The sequence below is a fragment of the Coenobita brevimanus genome, chromosome 17 (assembly GCF_032717465.1).
Source record: "Coenobita brevimanus isolate Jiangsu-jjx chromosome 17, ASM3271746v2, whole genome shotgun sequence".
Taxonomy (NCBI): domain Eukaryota; kingdom Metazoa; phylum Arthropoda; class Malacostraca; order Decapoda; family Coenobitidae; genus Coenobita; species Coenobita brevimanus.
This window is the reverse complement of record NC_136970.1, coordinates 4,497,433-4,520,154: the sequence shown is the minus strand read 5'-3', so window position 1 is coordinate 4,520,154 and position 22,722 is coordinate 4,497,433. Positions and strand designations below refer to the sequence as shown.

Below are 22,722 nucleotides of genomic sequence, written 5' to 3'. Positions count from 1 at the left end.
GCTGAAAAGAGACTGGAATTCCTGTGACAATGTGAAAAATGTTATCACATACAGTATATGGTTATCAACAATGCCATCATCAACGTGAATCATTTCCCACTATAGTGGGCAAAAGATGTGGGTAGGACTCATATTATGATGACAAAGATGATAGTTTGGGAAAAAAATATATACATATCATGGATACAGAAAAGGGTTTGTATGTAGGAGTGATACAATAACACTTCACTACACATGCAGTAACTGAGGGAAGACCCACTCTGATAAATCCAAAAATATTGTACTGTATAAGTGCGACTTGATGGCATGAAGAGCTCTTCTGGGTATATCTAATTACAGCTGAATATATGGCAGAAATAGAAAGTATAACCATGTGTATCCAAGTGTGTACTAAACAATATAATAATCACTGCTGCTGGAGACAATGCAGCTCGGAAAATAGTTATTTTTTTTTAAATGGCCAACCCAGCCAACCAAAGAACACTGCTTCTCAAATTGTATGTATGTATAAATGTATGTAAGTATGTATGTCCTATATGTATGTATGCATGTACTGTATGTATGTATATACAATATGTATGTATGAATTCAGAAATGTCCAAGAATATCAATGGAGTTTTAAGAACTTGTCATATCACAATCAGGGCAAGTACTCTGGACTGTTTTTATTTACACAGATACTGAACTGAGACCAACAGTGAAGAAAGTGTGGTATATTTAAGGTGTCTAGGTTAAACCAATATACTTCAGTGAAGTCTGATATATCATAATACAGAAGGTTTACTGTAATGAACTTTCCACATACTGTACCTGTAATAAGATTCTAGACATTTAGTTCTCTAGTGTAACCCACCTTATAAAACATAACTAATAATCTTAATAATCCTACAGTCTAATAAGTTAACCCCTTCAGTGCAATGACAAATGCTCTATCTCATTATTAGCCAGTTTTGCTCACCCTAGGTAAGACCTCTGAGTGCCTGAAGCAATACAAATAATGTTTCTTGAGCTCCTCTGTATGGCAGTGATTTTGTAGTCTTAATCTAATTGCTAAAATATAGGATGGTCCATGAATAAAGCTCCTCTTCCACAGCTCTGGACAATTTCTTGTGTTGCAGAGATAGTTTAGTCAGCCATTTCAAAGCTTATCCTGCATCATTTATTCATTTCCCACTCACACTGCCACACCCACACCCACACCAGCAGGCTGAGCCATTCCCACAGCACATAAGATACTACCAGATGAGTTTCTAGTTGAGAGCTATGACAGACATATTTACCTAAGAAAAGATGTCACCATACTGATAGGGTTAAACTGCCAGTGTATATTCATTCATTCATTGCCAGACGCCATGTATCCCAGACAGGGTGGCCAAGGGCTTAGAGTTAATTGTTTTACAGGGAGGGGCACTAATCCTCCACCAACCCCACTTGACGTAGGGATGCCAACAGCATCTGGTGTTCCCAGGCGGTCACCCATCCAAGTACTAACCAGACCCAACAGTGTATATACAGTGTATATATATATATATATATATATATACAGTATATATATATACCGTAGCCTACTCTTAATTAATGGTAGCTACTGTAGTGACATGTAATAATATTTGCTTCTGGAAATCTCTCTCTTTAAGGAGGATTTAGAAGTAACTCTCATTGACTCCTTCATTAACAGGTAATCGTATTTTATTACCGTTACTCTGGCATGGAGCCGGTGAAGGTTTATATCCAAGGGATGGTTGGGGTTGATTGCTCATATAATGCCACTCAGGGATGAGTGAGGCTGGTCACTCTCATCTTAAATGTCAGGACCAACTGCCTAGCCCCGGGCTCCTACGCTCCTCATGGGGCAATGTAGGATTGGATGATAGATGGATGGATGGATACTCCGGGACTATTTTATTCACTTTAGGGTTGACATGCTGTACTGAAAGGGATAAAAGCAGTTTCAATTAACCCCAGCAAAATTATGACATCTTTCATACAGTGCTTTTGAGTTACTAATGCCCAAAAATTTTTATTCAACTTAACAGAGACACCACGTACTGAGTAGTGAAGGGTCTGGAAAGCACAATGATGACTTATTCATCTCTTTCTTGTTACTGTCAAGTGACTTCTGTCAGCTAAGGATACAACACACCCTCATTTTATGACTGGGATGTATAACAAATTTAGCACCGCAGTAATCAGAGACTTCACCAAACAATTTCAGAGGTCTGCCACCAGGTGGTCTAGCGTTGCCCAGCCTCGATTAAATATTTTTGCGGCGTTTTAAAGACCTGTGAAATTGTACCTAATACTAAGTTTATAATAATATTGCTATTTATAGGAATTTTTTTTCCTATTCAATCAAGCGCATATATGTATACCTGTAAAGAAAGAATAACAGGCTTTTAGAGAATCTTAGCTTGGGAACTAAAATAGTGTGCTATCTATTTACATATATTTGAATAAATAGTGTGCAGTTAGTAAAAGGAGATTACCTTCAGGACTTCCGATCTGTGTGTTTTAGCATGCTTTAAAGAAGTAAGCAGTTCCACTGAAAATAATGTACTGAACGACTGCTTAGTTGGTGAATCAGCCATATTAATCCAAACAAACGGCAGTGCGGTACGACACTATAACCATAACGGAGAACGAGGAGTAGTAGTAGTTGTTCCCCAGGTAGTCTAGCCGAACAGCCCCCAGCCCCTTAGGAAGGCCATGGCCGAGACCGGGCTTTCCCACAGAGCTCTCAAAGAGTGTATGTTGTGTTGTTGGTGTAGGTGATTGTGTGCAATGCAGTCTTCCATAATGTGCTTAATAGTATGGGGTGCTGTGTTGCATCCTGGACAGGCATCAGCGACGGAGTCATCCAGCCTCTTCTGGTAGCTTAAGAGGGCTGGATGGTGCCCACATCTCAGCCTGGCCAGGTGGACCCTGTCCTCACGAGGAAGATAGGATTCAGAAGGGTGGATGTCAGGAGGCCGTGCATGCAGCTGTGTGTTGTCTTTAAGTGACTGAATGGAGCGGAGAGTGAGCTGAGTGTGGATACGCTTCTGGAAGCTGGTCTGAGGTGGGCGAGGGGGGAGAGATAACAGTATTTGTGCATGGTATCGTGTGCTGGGTGTTGTTTTAATGTTCCTTGGTGTGGGTGGATGTGCTGCCATGTACTGTAGTGGATGCTGTGGGTTTGTGGAGGCTGCAGCAAGAAACTGGGTGCCTCTCATATCTAGGTGATCCTTGACTTTGAGGACTTTGGTTTCTTGATGTAGGTGGTCAGTGGGTGTAGTAGCTGTGCAGCCTGTGATTATTTTTAGGGCCTTGTTCTGTATGGTCTGTAGAGTGTTGTAGTGTGTTTTGAAGCCGAGGCAGGGCTTGCATAATTCATCAATGAACGTATGTATTGTTTGTATACTGTGGTGGTGGTTTCTTTGTTGTGTCCAAATGTTGTATGGGCGAGTGATCTCAAAGCACTGAGTCTTGGTGTTATTTTATTTTTAATGTTTGTGATGTGCTGTTTAAATGACATTGATGTATTGTATATTACACCAAGGATTTTGGGTGTGTGTGTGTGTGTGTGGTAGGGGAGTGTTGTTTATGGTGAGGTGTGGGATGTGACTGTGTTCTGCTGTCCAATTTGTGAGAAGTCACTGTAGATTTGGCTGGGGCTATTTTGAGCCTGTTTGTGGTGAACCATTCGTGTAGTGTGCTGAGGTAAGGTTGAATGATGTGTGCAGCTGTGTCTGCGTTTTGGTGTGTACATGTAAGTGTTATATCATCTGCATAGGAAGCTATGTGTATCTGTGGTGTATGGGGTGTGGGTACGTCGTGCATGTATAGGTTAAAGAGTGTAGGGGACAAAACAGATCCTTGGGGGACGCCGTTTGTGAAGTTTCTGATGTTAGAAGACTGACCGGCAAATGTTACGTGTGCACATCTGCCTGCTAAGTAGTTTGCCAGCCATCTTTTTGTGTTACTGTGCATGTTTGTGTTGAGTATTTTGTTTGTGAGGTTGTGGCAGGGGATGGCATCAAAAGCTCTGCTAATGTCTAATGTGATTAGGATTGTTCTGTGTGGTGGCCTAGCTGAATTCATGCCATCGAAAACTCTCTGTGTAAGGTCTGTAAGAAGGGTGTTTGTGGAGTGTAGTGGCCTAAAGCCATGTTGTGATGGGGCTAGGGGAATGTGAGGTGTGACTAGTTGTAGTACCAGTCGTTCAGTGACTTTAGAGGGGGTGCAGAGGAGTGTGATGGGGCGGTGTGAGGAGGGTAACGTGGGGTCTTTGTTAGGTTTAGGGATAGTGATGATATTGCCATGCTTCCAGATGTTGGGTATTATGTTGTGTGAGTAGCTGTAGTTTGATATGTTGGTGAGTGCTTGTATGCCTTGTGGTCCTAGGTGTTTAAGGTGAATGTTGCTTATGTTGTCTGGTCCACAGGCAGATGAGTGTTTGAGGTTGTTAATGATGTGCTTCGTCTGGTTGTAAGTGAAAGGTGCGTAGTCTGGGTCTGTGGGGAACTGTCTCTCACGTCAGATGATACGTCGGTCTTTGTGATTGGGGTTTAGATGGCTGACTTGTGAAAAGTGATTGATGAGAGTGTTTGCTTGTTGTTTGTTTGAGGGTATGGTGTCTGTTGTTGTGATGGCAGTGTATGATTGTGTGGTGTTGCTGTTGGAAAGTGTGATGCTGTTTAGTGTTTTGTAGAGTTTGCTGATGTTTGTTTTGTGGTCAAGTGTTTGGAGGTAATTTTTCCAGTTTAGTGTTTGCTGTTCTGATATCTTATTGTTTATTTGAGTGTTGAGTTCTTGTATTTTTTGTACTGCGTCTTGTGTATGGGGTGTTGGGGAGTGTCGCAGTGTGTCCCGTTGTCTGATGAGGCCTTGAATTTCTGATGTGAAGTTGGGGTTGTGTGTCTTTCTGTTGCCTCTAGGGATGTGTCTTTTGTCTGCATTTTGTATAATTGTATTGAAAGTGTGCACAGCAGTGTTGATGTTTGTGATGGGTGTACTGTTTAGTGTTTTGAGATGTTGTTCTGTTTGTTACAAAGGCCTCCCAGTTGGCTCTCTTATAATTAGTGTATGTGTGTTTGTGGCCAGCTGGGGTGACTCTGGTTTTGGTAGTGATGATGATTGGGAGGTGATCAGAACCTAGGGTTTTGACCACTCTCCATGATGTAGTGGGGGCGAGGTTTGGGGAGCAGAAGGTGATGTCTGGAGATGATGGGAGGAAGAGGGCTTGGTGTGGGATATGGGTATGTTGGTCTAGACTGTTTAGTATGAAGAGGTGGTCTGTCTGGGATTGTAGTACCAGCCCTCTGTCTGTGTCAGGGTTGTTGACATGCCAGGCCGACGACTTGGCGTTGAAATCACCACCCAGGATGATGTTGGGTATGTTAGTGATGTGGTGTATCTGTGGAGAGTAATTGTGTGGTACTGTGGGGGACGATTGGGGGGAATGTATGTGTTAGCGATTGTTATGTGTGATTTGTTGCCAGTGCGTATTTTAATTGATTGTATTTCTGTTGTGGTGTCACGTGGGGGGAGAAGGGACTTTGTGTGTGCACTGGTATCTGCAAAGTTGATGGATTTGTGTACCAGGGTGATGAGTCCACCGCCACCGCCGTCGGCCCAGTCTTGTCGAATGGTGGTGAAGTTACGAAATGTTGGTGTTTTCTGTGCTCTGTGTAGTTTTGTTTCTTGTAAGATGGCAATGTGTATGTTCTGTTGTTTGATGAATTGTGTGAGTTCATACTTTTTGGTGTTTATGTCATCTATGTTTAACTGAAGGATGTTTATGCTGTGTGTGCAATGTGTGTTGGCTTGAAGTGTAGACTTACTAATCTGTGCAGTGGAGCCAGGGAAACATTTAAAAGAATTATTTGTGTTTGACTTTGGTTACTAAGATGACCAAGACGTCCAACAGGTCCGTATTGTTAGGAAAAGTCATACGTCAGGCAGGGCAGCATATCGAAAGGTGCTGCTAAATATGCGACTACATATCTTTTTTCTTTTGTGGATACTAACGAATGATATATTTTAATCACTGTTATCTTGCTTTATGGATGGCTCTAGTAAAATTGCCTAGGTTTTGTCTCTATGTTATGCTTACAGAGAATAAACTGACAAAAGCTGAGTTTACAAATGACACTTAAAATACATTATATATAATCAAAGGGCTCCCATATTGAAACTTCTTTGTAGCATATCATGCCATCTGGGTAATTTGATGAGTAAAATATGTTTTGAGATGTTTTACTTTGAGTCAAAATTAAAAAGAAATTAAGCACTGGCTACTATTTCAATGCCTACCCCACATCAGAGCTGGGCGACGGAAGCAAACCTAGTGGCAGATTTCTGAAACAGGATCTGGCGAAGTCTCTACCTGTAAAAGCGAGTAAAACTATCATATGAGAAATTTGGTCCTGCAATGATCATATAAGGGAGGTGGGGGAAAGATGGAGGAATAAAAAAATTATGCTTAAGTGTCATAACTGTGTAGATGTATGACTGTAATGGCCAATCATAAAAAGAGGACATACTGTATATGTCTTGTACTGAAGGGGCTACAGTTAGTATACACAAGGAGGGAAATCAGTACCGTCAGTATGAATCACTCTGCAGGACTAAACCCATAGAGCGTTGCCACCCTAGTGAGGAGCTCTGCTACCACCTGCCTCAAGTGTGGGTCATGGGCGTGGGCAGTGAGGGAGCGCATGGTGGGGAAGAGCAAGGGCAGCAGAGGTCGCAGCTCACTGTCACTCAGCTGGCTTATCAGGTCAAACACCGTCACCACCATCTCTGTCCAGACTTTTAAGTGTGCTTCACTGTCCTGCAGTAAAATACATTCTTGTTACTTTTTTTATATTCATTTTGACTACAGGCTAACCTTGCTATAAGATTGGGTTACATTCCAGGAAAACTGATCAGACAATGATCAATCATATGTTGAACATATGGATCACAGCAATCCATTCATCCATCCATCCACCCATCCATCATCTAAACCTGTGTTGCACCACGAGGAGCATAGGAGCCCAGGGCTAGGCAAGTTGGTCCTGACATTTAAGATGAGAGTGACCGGCCTCACTCATCCCTGAGTCGCATTACGTGAGCAATAAACTCCAACCACCCTTTGGATATAAACCTACAATGTCTCAATCTGATTGGAGTGCCTTAATTACACACTAAACCACCAGGTGCCATAATCTGGCTTTATGGCCACCACCCAGTGTAGTAAATGGATTCCTGGTGTACAGGAAACCATTTGGCTTGTCACTCAGTGTACAGTCTCCTATAGGCAGAAGGAAGAGGAAAGAATGAAGGAAAGAAAGACAGAAGGGGGAGTGCAAAGTCACCCTTAGGCAGAAGGAAGGGGAAAGAATGAAGGAAAGAAAGACACAAGAGGGAGCGTAAAGTCACCTGTAGGCAGAAGGAAGAGGAAAGAATGAAGGAAAGAAAGAAGAGAAAGGAAGGAAGAGAGGAAAAGCAGACATCCAAAGTAGTACTGCATCGAGGGAGTGGATGGTGAGCCCCCCAACTACCACAAAATCAATCACATAAATAAAATCAGTGATCATGTATAGAAAAATGTGCTTCACAGGGGGTCATGGCAATCATACAAGCAAAAATGGCAATCACACATTAAAAAAAGAGTGGTCAAATGTAAACAAACACATAACAGTATATCATATAGCGAGGCTGGCCTAAATTTCATTTGATCATTGTGATCTTCACTCTCACTCAGCTGACTTATCAGATCCAATACCATCACCACCTTTATCCACGCCTTCAAGTACATTTTGCTGTCCTGAAATGCAATGCTACCTCACTATTTCTTGGTGTTCATTTTGATTATTATGTTCATAAAGATCATTCTCACTCTTACTCAGCTTGCTTATCACATCAAACACCATCTCTGTCCACACCTTTAAGTGTGTTTAGAAAGAAAAGCCTATCACCAGACACCTTAATCCCAGAAGGGATGGTCTCAAATGAAGCACCTCCATGTTACCCTGTCCTCTGTCATCAGTCTGCCTTCTATCCAATTCACACCTCCCTCTCTCATATACCTCTCGTGTAGTCATTTTAATAATCTAGGACAGTAAGGGAATGCACGGTGGGGAAAAGCAGTGGTAGGAAAGGTCACAGCCCTCTCTCTCTCAGTGGATTATAAGGTCAAACACCATTACCACCAACACTATTCACAACTTTGAAGTGTGCTTTGTTGTCCTGAAATAAAATTATTCCTGTTTTAAGTTGAAATCCTTGTTGAATTCATCATCCTCTTCACTCTCACTCAGCAGATTTATTAGGTCAAACGCCATCATCATTATCTCCATCCACGATTTCAATTTTATCTCACTGTCCTGTATAGGTATGTTAATGTGGGGCACAGGGAGAATAACAGTTGGATCTCTAACCACCATACAATACTGATCCATACTGAGAGACATCCTGTATTCACATTTTGAGAGGCATTGTTAACATGCTTATATGGGTAGGTCTTCTTTCACCTGATGGCTGCTTATCAACTTGCACAATGTCTTGCAGCAATCCAGTCAAGGTTCCTTGTCTTAAGGTCATAGCTGAGCACCTCATCCCATGTTCTCCTTGACTGGGGCAAATCAGGTGTCCCTTTCACTTTCAGGTTTGTGCAACACCACTCAGTTTCTCACACATCTTCACCAAACCACCTCAGCCTAACCACAAACATAACCTCACTAACACTCTCAGTGCCCAAGTATCTCTTAAAAATCTGGATATAACATGTTCCTCAGTGTGGTACTACACACTGATCTCGCTAGTTGCATTTCACTGTACTAAAATTTGTGAACATATTCCTTATTTACTGACCATATTTCACTACCATCCAGCATCACACTTCACACACAAGAAGCATAAAATTTCCCATTCATTCAGAGAGAATCCCTGCACTGTCAGTAGGGATAAATGCCCCCTAGAGTCATTCCACCCACTTCTGACTCTTGTAATTTAACTAGGTTCAGCACCATCAGCCCACAATAATTATATCCCCAAGTAGCAAAAGTGTATCAACATACTCAAAACCCACATCTACATGAATCTCTTCAAGTCTTGATTGGACTACACCATCTTCCTTGCACACTGAAACTTGTACCTGGTTAGCTCCTGTAATCTACCTTTCATTCTTGATATTGGCAAACAATTTCATTAGCTTAGGGGAGATAGTTTTTGTACTGTCAAGAGATTAGAAACAGCCTCCTACACCTATTTCAACATGGAGAAATCACTCACGAGAAGCAGGATATGATGACTGACGGCAGTGGTGGCAATGGTGGTGATGGTGATGATATACCACATAATACAACAGCTATTCAGTATTCACAATGAAGATGACAATAATGATGATGATGACAATGATGATGATGACTGATGATGATGATAAAAGTAATGATGGACATGATGCTGATGAAACAATAAAAACAACAAGCACTATACAACATACTTTCATCAAGCTATGTGACCTCTGTTCATCAATCTCCGGGGGAACAGGATCAGGCGGTCGCGAGGGCTTCTTCTCCAGGAACGGGTTGGTTCTCTTCTCCCTGTACAGTGAGGGCAGGGAGTGCTGGTTCTTGCGCCGGCGATAGTCTGTCATCAGGGTGGCTATGTCACGCTCTGTGGCCACAGTGTAAATGCTTTGTTGGGTACCTGTGTTTGGATGCGAGGATGGAAGGAGTTTAGGCTGGCGAATATAACGCTATGAGTGGTTCTTTGATTGCCCATTCATCAGATCATCATCCATCCAGCCAACATCTAATCCAGTACAGACTCATTAGTCAGCATGGGCCTGGGGCTAGACTATTTTGCTCAGATAATTAAGATGAGGGTGACTGAACTGTTTTTACTTTAACTCCGCCTAGAATTTTGTCCTTTAGCAACTTATTTCACACAAGTTATGGGTAGAAAAGAAACTGCCATGGCTTTACATCCTGTCCATACCAGCTTTTCACAACTTGCACCATATTCTAGTGTTAATCTATTGTTACAATTCAGATTTCAGGATAGAGAAATAGCAATTTTGGACCTTCTTAGCATAAAAACAATACAGTCATTAGCCTCTCAGTAGCATTTTGTGAACAATAAACCCAAACCATCTCTTGCACCTGAGCCCTTATTGATTACATCTGCTTGGGGCATTCTACTGGTAATTTACTACTGTACACCAATCAGGTATTTAGCTGATGTCAATACAGTTACCATCCAATGCAGGAAATGGTTTCATGGAGTTCAGGAAGCCATTTGGTTGGTCATTCAGTGTATCCTACAGGTAGCACTACATCAAGTGAGTTGATGGTGGTCAACCTCATCTTATTCTCCTACTAATTCACTCACTTGTTGGCTCACTCACTTATTCACCCACTTATTCACTTGATAACTCATTCATGTACATCATCATCATCATCATCATCATCCGGACCTCCTTTCCTACCCAAGGGCAGGGTGAGGAGCAATGTCCAAACAGCCCAAGTTTGCCCAATCCAATGGGCCACGCTTCCGTTCACTCATCATTCAAGCCACCGGAATTGTGGCACTATCTGATAGGCCAAAATCTTTCACCACATTCTGTAGCTTCACATAAACATATCAGATTGAGTCATGCACTCACTGATTTATTCACTTTACATACTCACTTACACACATGTATATATCTACATTTATATTCATTTAAGTATGAATTTGTAGTTACTGGCTTACTCACTGACGCATAAACTCTAGACACACCATTGCAAGCATGTACAGTACTGGTATACACATATCATCAATAACACGATGAACTTCCACATGGCTAAAAAAAGACACCTATTAATGCAACTATTATATAATTAGTGGGACTAGTACAACAGAAAGGGCTGACACTGCTGACTACAAAAATCTGTTATTATGTTGTCAGATATTACTGGAAAATTATTTAAGTTCTTACATTTCTACAACCCACTTGACATAAAAGGAACCTCAAAGAATGGGACAGACAAGGCCATTTGGTCTACATACTTCAGTCTTTGTCACTTCTTTGTAACTTTCAGCTATGATGGTTACTTTTCAGGATGTAGCATTTGTGTTGCTAATGGCTGTCTTTGGCAATGGCAGGGTTGGAATGCAATAAACTATTGCACTAATCTCTTACTTTCACATCATCCATATCATCTTCAGAAAATCCATAAAAATCTTCTGAAGGTTTAACAATAAAGCACAGGTGCAATAAATTACTTCTTAAAGTCTATGATAAGTCCAAACAAAATAATATTTACAGTGAAACAGTATTAGGTTACCTGAAAAAATGAAGGGTTCTGGGCATAATTGACAATTTCTCCCAACATGAACTGAACTAATGGGATGAATCACAAGTTACATTAACACTAAATTGATGCCAATTCATTGGTAATTATCTACTCATCAACAGACTGCATAAACCCTGGTACTTAGCAAGTGAAAACAGACAGATCCTGTTGCAAGAGAGAAAACTATATAACAGAATATACTACACATCTGCTCTTACCTGACTAAGATCCCTAACAGTTTTTGCCTCAACTGATGACTAAGTGTAGTCAGACTGGAGGGTTAACTAGAAACCATGGAGGCTCCTCCTAATTCATAACTAAAGCTCACAAATTTCATGCAACCACAATTTCATATTCAAATTGTATAAGTGGATCAATTCTATCCAATAAAAACAAAATGACTACAGCAGTAACAGACAAATGAATAAATTATTTACATAAAACTGGCCCTGACTGCCCTGAAGTCTCACCTGGTAGACTGGACATCCCAGAATCATCTCCCTCGGCAAACTCCGGCATCTCAGAGTCATCAGAGTCAGAGCTGTAGTCTCGGGCCAGGTCAGAGAAGGTGAAGGGTCGCACCTCGTGGTTTTCCTGCTGGTCATTGGCACATCTGTCCTCACTCACCTCATCCCTCACACTCCCCCTACACTCCTCTGTCATGCTTACTCCACATTCGTCAGTATTATTTTCACACTCATTCTCTACTTCAGGTTTTAAGCCTTTCTCTAGAGCCTTCTCAAACTTCTGGTTGAACTCATTGAGGCTGCGGGTCCACTCGTCCAAACTAGCACGATGGGCAGTTGGGAACTGGTCAGGCTGGATGGTTAGGAAGAAGATAGGTTGGTCATCCATTTTATCTATGGCAGAGTAGTGTCCATCACGGTCAATTACCAGGTCTAGGTATACATCACACAGCTCTGTAAATGATTCCCGCAGCATCTGGATATACTGCATGGTGTCTGACGGCAGGAGCTGCCCAGGACGAGGTCGACCCTTATGATCTGACCCCACTGTCTTTTCCCTTGGTTCTGACCCTCCAACCTCCTTCCCTTTCTCTCCCTTCTCTGTCCCTTCCCTCTGCCCCACCCCCTCTGTTTCCTCCCTCTTGCCTTCCTTGTCTGATCCTTCCTTCTGTCCTCCCTCCATTTCCTCCATCCCCTCCATCCTCTCTGTTTCCTCTGGCTCCTTGACAGTGTTCTTAGCTCGCACATCCTTCTCGAGCACCTCCTTGACCTGGGTTAAGCTGAGACCATGCTTGACCTGTGAGAGTGTAAGGTCAAACAGCGTCACCATTCTAAGAGTCCAGCTTGCTCCAGCTTGCTTGTACAAGTTGGCTGCTCTCTCTGCCTGTGCCACCTTTTGGATAAGGAACTTTAGGCCTGGTCGCCGGTCAAACTCCAAGGCAGCAGAGTATGAGAGGTGTAGGGCGGCCAGGAGTGTGCGTATGTGTGCGTGTGTCATGTGCTGCAGTAGGCCTGGCACTCGACCCTCACTCTCACCAACACCTCCATCGTCACCATCACCGTCTCCCCGAGAGAACTCCACACCTTGCAGAAGCACGTTGGCCAAGCTGTCACAACAAACACCAGTTACTCATTAATATCATTACAAATCATAAATAAAAACATCTGACCTACTGTACTCTCAAACTCATGACACAGCATCATCATCATCATCAATCATCATTCTGACCATTTCCTCCCCTGCCCCCCCCCCCAATAAAAGAATATGCAGGATCCAAGAGTAAGAAGCAGAGAGAAGTGAGAGTATAAACAAAGCAATGACCATGTATCTGACATACTTCTTGAATTATAACAGAAATCTATCAGCACTTTACCTGACACCACAGTACAGTATCATGGAATATTACCAAAATCTGGGGTAATATCAGATATTTCCTCAAAAGAAAATGAATAACTCCTTTCCCTCCCTAGGGCAGGGTGAGGTAAAGTAAATAAATAAATAAAGAGAGAAGGAAAATAAATGAAATAATAATCATCATTATCCAGAACTCCCCTCCCACCCCAGGGCAGGGTGAGGAGCAGCAACGTCCAGACGGCCCAAATGCGCGCAATCTAATGGGCCACGCTTCTATTCACTCACCACTCAAGCTCCAGGAATCCTGGTTCTATCTGATACGTCAAAAAACATTTGCCACATTCTGTAGTGTCACACAAACATATCCGATAGAGTCAATGAAATAAATAAATATATAAATAAATGGAAGCTTTCATTTCAATAAAAAACTGATTCCTGTTATGGCATTAATTTCAAGAAAATCACAAATGTGTTGTAACATTTGGCATTCCACTAAAAAATTTCTTATTACCTAATGTTAAAACAGCCAGTTGCACTCAACCCCACTGAACATACAGGAGTCCAAGTGTAGGCTACTGAATGTAGTAAATTTACTGGTCACTAAATTACTGGGCCCCTCTGTAATATTACATGACTAAATACCTTCATTATGTTACTGTATGCTATCCTAAATAAAACCATGAATGATATCTTAAATGATGATGATGATGATGGTCATGATGATGATGGTCATGATGATGATGATGATGATGATGATGATGATGATGAGGAGGAGGAGGAGGAGGAGGATAAGGATATGGACAAGTATGGGAATGAGAACGAGAATGATACGAACAAGGTTGGTAACTGCAACAGCGACATGCTCATGATCATATCACGATGATGATGATGATGATAATGATGATATCCTAAATAAACATGTAAAACCCACCTTGGTATAATATGTGGAGATCCTTGTACCAGCAGAGTACCAAGTGTCTGCAACAATACCTGATGGGCCAGTAGTCCTACCACAAGGGTCCTGAATGGCACTCTCATGGGCTCCCTCTCCCTGCCTGCCTCATCCATCCCGACCCCCACCACCCCCCTGGCACCCCCTCCTGGCTCCTCTGGGTAAAGCAGGAAGACGAATGAACGGTCCTCAGCATCTGGGTTGTCAGCGACTGAAGATAAGTGGCTGCGCTGGGTGTCTAGAAGGAATACCTGCACACATCAGGGACATTGTTAGTTGTCATCATCATCATCTATGCCTCATTATAAATCAATCATAAGACAAAGGACACAAATACCTGGACACAGCAAATCAATAAGCAAATCAATAAACTATGATATGAACAAAATCAAATACTACACTGTACCATGATACAACAATGGGGACATTATTATATACATGTGAGGGGAAGGTGTTTACCACATCTACATAAAATCATCTAGCAGGATGTTGTAACTTCATCAACCAGATTAATACTTGAAATCATGAGGGCATGTCCATCACTTTCCTCCATTACGCATCATATCAGAGCCAAAGAAATATACCAAACCTCCTTCAGCTTAGGAATGCAAGCCAGCAGAGGGAGGTGACAGGCTAAAGAGGTGAAACATTATGTAAATTTTTGCCACTGACTGTACCTGGTGTGAGAGCTGCCTAAGTCTGTCACTATCCTTGCCAGTACAGTCCCTCCTGGCAGCCACCTTCACCTGACCCACATCACCATAAAAGTTGGGTGAGTCTGGCTGGAACAGTATCATCAGCTGGTATAGTGGGTATAGTGCAACCTGTCAACATACACACCTGGATTAGTTGGGTGGATCTCCAGAAACTGTGTAATATTAGCAATAGTACAGTACTGTAGTTCCAACCCCAGGCTCATTTGAATGTGAAAATTGTGGACTGCATGCCAATGTTGTCCTCCTCCTGCAATTCATCATTCTCTTTCTGGAGGTTAGGTAGGGAGCTGAGGGACACTTGTATAACTGGACGGTGGAGCAACTTGATCATGAAGGCATCCCTCTCCAGCACATGATGGAACTGTTTATAAAAGACATGCAAACTATTATAAGATTAAATAACAAAGTTGTTGATAATTTAACACAGGTTATCAATTATGCATTATTCACCATCATCATCCGGAGAAGAAGAGATGAGAGGAGGGAGGAAGAGATCAGTAGGTCGGAAGTAGTGGAAGCGATGAAGAAGATTAAGCTGGGAAAGGCCCCAGGAATTGATGGAGTATGTGGTGAAATGCTTAGGTATGGGGGTGAGATTGTTGTGGAGTGGATATGGAAGTTGTGTAGATTGGCTTGGGAAGAGGGAAGGGTTCCAGAGGACTGGAAATCAGGTATAATTGTTCCTCTGTACAAAGGAAAAGGGGAGAGAGAAGTATGTGGTAACCATAGGGGTATTTGCCTTCTTAGTGTGACTGGTAAAATACATGGTAGAATACTCATTGATAGGGTTAGGCATATGACAGAGGAGCTAGTTGGAGAAGAACAAGGGGGATTTAGGAAGGGAAAAGGGTGTGTAGATCAGATATTTGTTCTAAGATGTTTAGTGGAGAAGTATCTAGAGAAGGGAAGGAAAGTGTACGCTGCCTTCATGGACTTGGAGAAAGCTTATGACAGAATAGATAGGAAAGGTATGTGGAAGGTATTAAGAATATATGGAGTGGAGGGGAAATTGTTGAGTGCTGTGAAGAGTATGCAGGAGCTAGGGCTACGGTGCGAGTGGATGGTGAGCTGAGTGAGTTCTTTGATCTCAATGTGGGACTGAAACAGGGGTGTGTAATGTCTCCATGGCTGTTTAATATATATATGGATGGGGTCGTAAAGGAGGTACAAGGTAGGGCAGTGGATGTGGGGTGGCCCTAACGAATGAGGGTGAGATTTGGAAGCTTCCGGTGTTGCTGTTTGCTGATGATACAGTATTGTTGAGTGAAGATGAATGGGAGTTGCAAGGTTTGGTGAATGAATTTGGGACAGTGTGTAGGAGGAGGAAGCTGAAAGTTAATGTAAACAAAAGTAAAGTTATGGTGTTTGAGAGGAATGAAGTCACAGAGTGTGCAGTGAGGTTGGATGGTGAGGATATGGAGAATGTGAGTGCATTCAAGTACTTGGGTAGTGTGATGAGTAAGGATGGAACTTTGGGGGATGAAGTGCGTGAAAGGGTACAGCAGGGAAGGAAGGTTGTAGGCATGCTGAAAGCAGTGATGAGAAATAGGGAAGTGAGTATGGAAGTTAAGAAGTCTCTGCATGATGGTATTGTGATCCCTACCCTGACGTATGGAAGCGAGCGTGGACCTTGCAAAGAGGGGAACAAGTCAAGAGTGAGAGCAGTGGAAATGAGTTACTTGAGAGGAGCATGTGGAGTGACATGGAGGGACAGGTTGACGAATGAAGAAGTGAAGGAACGTTGTGGGGTAGATGTGGATGTGGTTGAAAAGATTAGGAGAAATACACTGAGGTGGTTTGGACATGTGGAGAGGATGGAGAGTGAAAGACTGACTAAGAGGGTGTATGTGGGTGAGGTGGAGGGAGGGAGAGGGAGGGGTAGACCGAGGATGAGGTGGAGGGATGGAGTTGAGAGGTATATGAGGGAGGCGGCGAGTTGGGGGGAGGCGAGTCAAATGGTGGGTGACAGAGTGACTTGGAGGCGTTTTGTCTGCGGCCACCCTTTGCGGGATTAGGGCGTCGGGCTATAGATAGATAGATAGATAGATCATCCGGACCTCCTTTCCCATCCTAGGGCAGAGTGAGGAATCTTTCATGATTCATTTAAAAGTTGTTTTGCGCTTCCAGGTAACGCCCTGGGAGGTATTACCATCACGGCACTATATGAATGTTGTGCACCTACTGCTTTGGTATTTAATCACATTATCATCACTTACAGTACAAACTCAGAGGCTAACACTATTACAAATTATATTACATATATCGCATATCTCCTCCCTGTATTCTTCCATACTTCTGTGCCAGTAGGGTAGTGGATAAATGGTCACAACACCAGTCTAATTCTTGCCAGTTGGTGGCAATATTACTGGTAGAAAGACTGTGCGCTCATCTCCAGCTGTGATGTATAGGGTCATCTGATAACTAAAGCTTGACCATTCAAGAATCTCTTGTCAAAAGGCTTTAATTTGATCCCTCAACCATGAAGAAAGGGATATATAGCAATCCAATAATTTCACTTAATGCAGCATTTTCCCTGTATGCATCCAAGACTGATGAGTTGTGCCTCTATATTAGAAAGCCTATGTTATGGGAAGGGAGGCCATTACTGAGCAGGAATACAAAAGACAGGTATTTTAAACAAAGCCATTTCTCACAATATTGTATGTTGTATCAGGTGTTGGATAAATATAGGAACAACACATTAGGATATTAAAGACACAGACAGGTTGACATAAAGAGATAAAGATATATGCTGCTTGATAAAGGCAGATGGATGGGTATATACTAGCTACCAGACAAAGGCAGACAGACAGATGAGACTAGACAGTGAGAAGGAGAGACTGAAGCCATATATACAAAGGATATAGTTTGACATGAAAGAAGGTTGACCCACCAGACAGCCACGATGGAGAGCACACACCACCACATCCCAGTAGTGTGGCGCCAACAACTCTCCACAACTGGTTATCACATGCCTGACAAACACATCATCATCATCATCATCAATATCTTGACCCCATATTTCAACCTAAATATCACATAACAAAAATAAATAAATACAGTAACAGCTATTCCACATTATCCCCCTTTGAAATGTAAAGCTCAAGGGTAAGCCACTGTAATTCAGCATTATTAAGGGTAGGTGACCTGCCTACACCCCTGGATTAATACAACAGTCACCTCTTTTGAGTTTTAAAACCATGGTCACAAGGAAAGGCTGTCACTGCAGTTGTTGCCTTTGATCATTAGTGCACCAAGTGGAAATATCAGATTATTATTCTAAAATCCTGCTGCCATCAAGAATGTGGCTGTACTGCTGAAGCTTCCTATAAGTCGGCTACCTGTATTATTATCATAATCACACTCAATCACTGTCAATTACTAATATACTGTATATGACAAATCTGTTGAGTTAAAAAATGATAAGAAGGAAAATAAATACGTTAAGGCCACTCACAATGAGAGTAAAACAGATAACTCTTTATCTACAAAGCTTTTAGTACATTTGTATTTCACTCTAAAATCTTTATAAATACCACTACAATAACAAAAATGCCGTGAATATAGTAACAGCCCTTTGATTTCATCCCTAAGTCACTGTTCCCACAAATGAAGTCGCTAAAATACTGGAACAAAGGTCTATGAAAAGACAACATGATGATGACCACAGACGAACAGTTTTCTGCCATCCATCATCCAATCCTACATTGCCCCATGAGGAGTGTAGGAGCCCAGGGCTAGGCACTTGGTCCTGACATTTAAGATGAGAGTGACCAGCCTCACTCATCCGTGATTGGTATTACACGAGCAATCAACCCCAACCACCCCTTGGATATACACCTTCACCGGCTCAATCCGATTGGAGAGCAATAATTACCCACTAAAACCACCAGGCGCCAAAATCTGGTTATATGGTTACCACCCAGCATCGTAAATGGTTTCCTAGTGTACAGGAAACAATTTGGCTTGTCACTCAGTGTAGAGTCACCCACAGGCTGAAGGAAGAGGAAAGAATGAAGGAAAGAAAGACAGAAGAGGGAGTGTAAAGTCACCCGTAGGCAGAAGGACAAGGAAAGAATGAATGAAAGAAAGACAGAAGAGAATGGAAGGAAAGAAGGATGGAGAGGAAAGGGCAGACGCCCGAGAGCAGCACTACATCGAGTGAGTGGATGGTGAGCGCCCCCACCTACCACAACGAATAGTTTTCCCTTTTTCTTATTTACTTTTTGCCATTAACAATGATAATTTTAGGTTACACTTCTTCACTGCCAAGAAGCACTGTAAAATGTACTAGTTAAACATACTGCCTATCTAAATTAAATGAACCGGAAAGAGTGAAAAATGAATGGAATAATGAAGCAGGGTGAAGGAAGAGAGAGGACAACAAAAGGGGAGAAGAAGGGGAGAGTGGAAGGGTAGAGAAAGGGGAGGGTGTGGAGGGAGAGGGGTCAGGAAAGGAAGCAGTGAAAGGGAGAGAGAGAGAGAGGAAGGGGGAAAGTGGGAGGAGGAGGAGTTGTGCAAAGGAGAGGAAGAATGTATGAGTGCGATAGTTACCTTATGCAAGCACAACCAAGCCTTGATGTTGATTCACTGGGATGTGTGATGCACTCAACCAGCACCACCAGACACTGTTGTAACATAAGCAATGCACCACGACTCTCACTCAGTGCACCTGTATAAGCATTCCAGTAAGTACATAGGCTAGTGAATAATTTGCAAACTAGTACTACAGCTTAATATTCTCTTATATGTATACATACTCCAATATTACATAAATTAGCAATCTAATTGCATACTATATCTTACTTACTCCAATATTACATAAATTAGCAATCTAATTGCATACTATATCTTACTATCTCCTTGTAGGTAATATGCTTTATCTAATACATATATAAAGCATATAAATATCATCATTGCCATTATTCTAACCTTTTTTCCCATGTAAGGGTAGGGTGGGGAGAGATCCAGAAATCAGGAATGTGAAAGTACAAAAGTTATGTGGGTCACACAGTCACACACAAACCATTCATGCATCAAATTTCAACTACACATCACAAACCTAAAGTCATTAAAGAAGAGAATATGAAATGACACACAGAAGTCAACAATAACAAGGAGGTGCTATAGTTTCTACACCTTTGGAGATATAAGAGTGGGGTCAGTCACTGATTTGATAAATAAAATTATATATGAGTGCGTTCTCCCACATGATTGGCTGAAGATTGTAATTGTAAAAGTGTACATGGGAAAGGGTGATGCCCTGGAAAGAGCAAATTATAGGGGCATAAAGCTTTTAGACCAGATAATGAAGGTAATGGAGAGAGTTCTAGAAGGTATGATTACAGAAAGTGACTACTGATGAGATGCAGTTTGGGTTTATGCCAGGCAAAGGAACCGCTGATGCTGTATTCATTGTTTGACAGCTTCAGGAAAAATATATAAGAAAGAAAAGGCAGTAGTTTGTTTTTGTTGATTTGGAGAAAGCCTTTGACAAAGTTCCCAGAAGGGTGGTGATGTGAGCAATGAGAAGGCTTGGGATCGAGGAGTAGCTGGTTAGGGTCGTTATGGCCATGTATGTGAGTGTTCACACCCAGGAGAGAGTCAATGGAGATTTGAGTGTTAAGTTTTCTGTGAATGCTGCTGTGCACCAGGGGCAGTTTTCTGTCCCTTGTTGTTTACCTTATGTGGTACTTGAAGCCCTGTCACATGACTTCAGAAATGGACCCACATGGGAGATGCATGCTGGTGATTTAGTGCTGAATGCAGAAAATGAAAGAGAGTTGGAGGAAATATTTAGGATGTAGAGTCATGGTATGGGACACAAGGGCTTAAAAGTAAATGCAGATAAAACAAAACTGATGGTATCTAGGGATAGTCATGGTACTGTCAAAGAGGGAGAGCAGCCATGTGCAATCTGCCACAAGGGCATAGGAAATAATTCCATCTTGTGCAGCGTTTGAGATAAATAGGTGCATAAGAGATTATGGTAATGGTATCTGAGGTAGACTGCAAGATAACGATTTTTCATGTGTGCGGTGTGTCGGGAAGAGCATATGGAGATTGCCAGGCATGAAAGGATTGAACTTCCTGGTGAGTCTCTTGAGTGTGTGGAAGACTTTTGTTATTTGGGAGACATGTTATGTGCAGGAGGTGGGGCTGGAGCTACCTCTGTGACTAGAATGAGGAGTGGTTGGAAGAAGTTCAGGGAGCTGTTGCCTCTCCTGACATGGAGTGGGCTCTCCCTATGTGCTAAGGGATCTTTGTATGCAGCATGTGTTAGGAGTGTAATGCTGTATGGTGGTGAGACCTTGGCAGCGAAAGAAGAAGATATTCAGAGGTTCAAACGTACAGAAATGGCAGTGATTAGGTGGCTGTGCAGCGCATTCCTGAGTGCAAGGCCTGGGGGGGACTAGGTTTAAGATGAAAGAGTTGAGACGTAGGATGGAACTGGAGTGTATTGGTGTTGTGATGAGAAGAGGCAGACTGACATGGTTTGGGCATGTGGAGGGGATGAGGGGATGATGATTGGGTGCAGAGAGTGAGAAGTGTTAATGTTTGGAGCAGGGTTGCAAGAGGCAGACCGAAAAAGACCTGGGACGAGGTCACTTAGTGTGACCTCAGGGATATGGGACTGCATAGGGAAGCTGCCAGAAACCGAGCAGCACGGAGAGCCGCCATCAGGTGACCAAGGCTGACGCATGCAAGCACACTGGAGCCTTAAAAACCGAAACGAAACAAAACCTTGACTTGAGCAGGCCATTCCATGTAGAGTATTTCAATGGCAAAGTAAGACAACACTATGGCTCTACATCCTTTTCAAAATACCTGTTACTTCTTCATGATTAGCATCATATTCCAGTGTTAACGTCTTGTTACAACTTAGTATTCAACATAGAAAAATAGTAATTTTAGGCCAAATTAAAGTGAATAAAGTACCCGGTATATAGATTCCTCTATGCTCATGAGAATACTAGTCAGGGTAAGATTATCTCACCTTTAGCAGCAAGTCTAGTGATATACTCCACCACCAGGTCTGATGTGAGGCCAGTGTATTGCCTGAAAGCGGCAGCAGTGGTGAGGTCTGGTGCTGTGATGATGGCTGTGGTGGTGGTGGGTGTGGCAGGGGTGGTGGTGGCAGTAGCAGGACGGCGTAACCATCCCTGCATCAACGGCAGCAACAGGTGGTTCACACAGTACATCCCAAACGTAGGACCTGCAATATGAAACACACATTAAAACATGAGAATCCCAGTGACATACATTCCAAATGTATTAGCTGCAACATTACAAACACATCACATCTAAACAATATAGCAATAATGTACCACCATCACCATCATCACCATCACCTAATTTCCACTTTAAAATGTTACTTTATTTGTATCATCACATCAAAATTATTCCAAGTTCCCTCTTCATGAACCTTCACACAGAAGATGGCCATGGCACAGTTGAGGTCTTCTATGGACTGAAAACATTACCTAACACCAAAACCAGCTAATTACTTCCTACCTGTGAGTTGCTGAAAAGAACCAAAAAATCCTAGTCTCTGATGTGTCATAAACCTTGTAACCATGAGAGTTTTGGCTTCAACATTTACTCAGTTTAACTGTGATCAAAATTTCCTAATCTATTCCTAACAAACCTGACAGACTGAATATTCAGTAAACTTATGTCCTTTTTATTAAAATTGTGCTACCAAGTAATGTGAAAGTGGCCAACAGTGGCACTTAATGCAATGTCATGAAAATGAATTATGGGTATAAACTGATATAAATCTTCTTGGTCCAGGTATGTATTTCAATTTATATGTGTTAAACTGCAAGTTAATGTAATCATAAACATGATGTTATTCTGCACAAAATATAAGTGTTATTCTCAAAATGACAAGCTAACAAAACATGATAAATACCCACTACTGTCA

At 42.1% G+C, this 22,722-nt stretch overlaps 1 protein-coding gene across 1 annotated transcript in view; it reads right to left on the bottom strand.

Annotated features, from left to right (window-relative positions):
* Positions 1-6,595: 6,595 nt before the first annotated feature.
* LOC145391233 (brefeldin A-inhibited guanine nucleotide-exchange protein 3-like) overlaps positions 6,596-22,722 on the bottom strand; it is a 97,032-nt gene continuing 80,905 nt past the window's right edge. Inside the window, exons 30-38 of the mRNA XM_080265909.1 lie at positions 21,793-22,011; positions 19,350-19,467; positions 17,689-17,770; positions 14,757-14,903; positions 14,059-14,330; positions 12,493-12,879; positions 11,777-12,384; positions 9,470-9,675; positions 6,596-6,814 (exon numbers count right to left, since the gene is read on the bottom strand). Of these exons, the coding sequence (XP_080122035.1) occupies positions 6,596-6,814; positions 9,470-9,675; positions 11,777-12,384; positions 12,493-12,879; positions 14,059-14,330; positions 14,757-14,903; positions 17,689-17,770; positions 19,350-19,467; positions 21,793-22,011 (2,258 nt within the window). The remainder of the gene's footprint in view (positions 6,815-9,469; positions 9,676-11,776; positions 12,385-12,492; positions 12,880-14,058; positions 14,331-14,756; positions 14,904-17,688; positions 17,771-19,349; positions 19,468-21,792; positions 22,012-22,722) is intronic.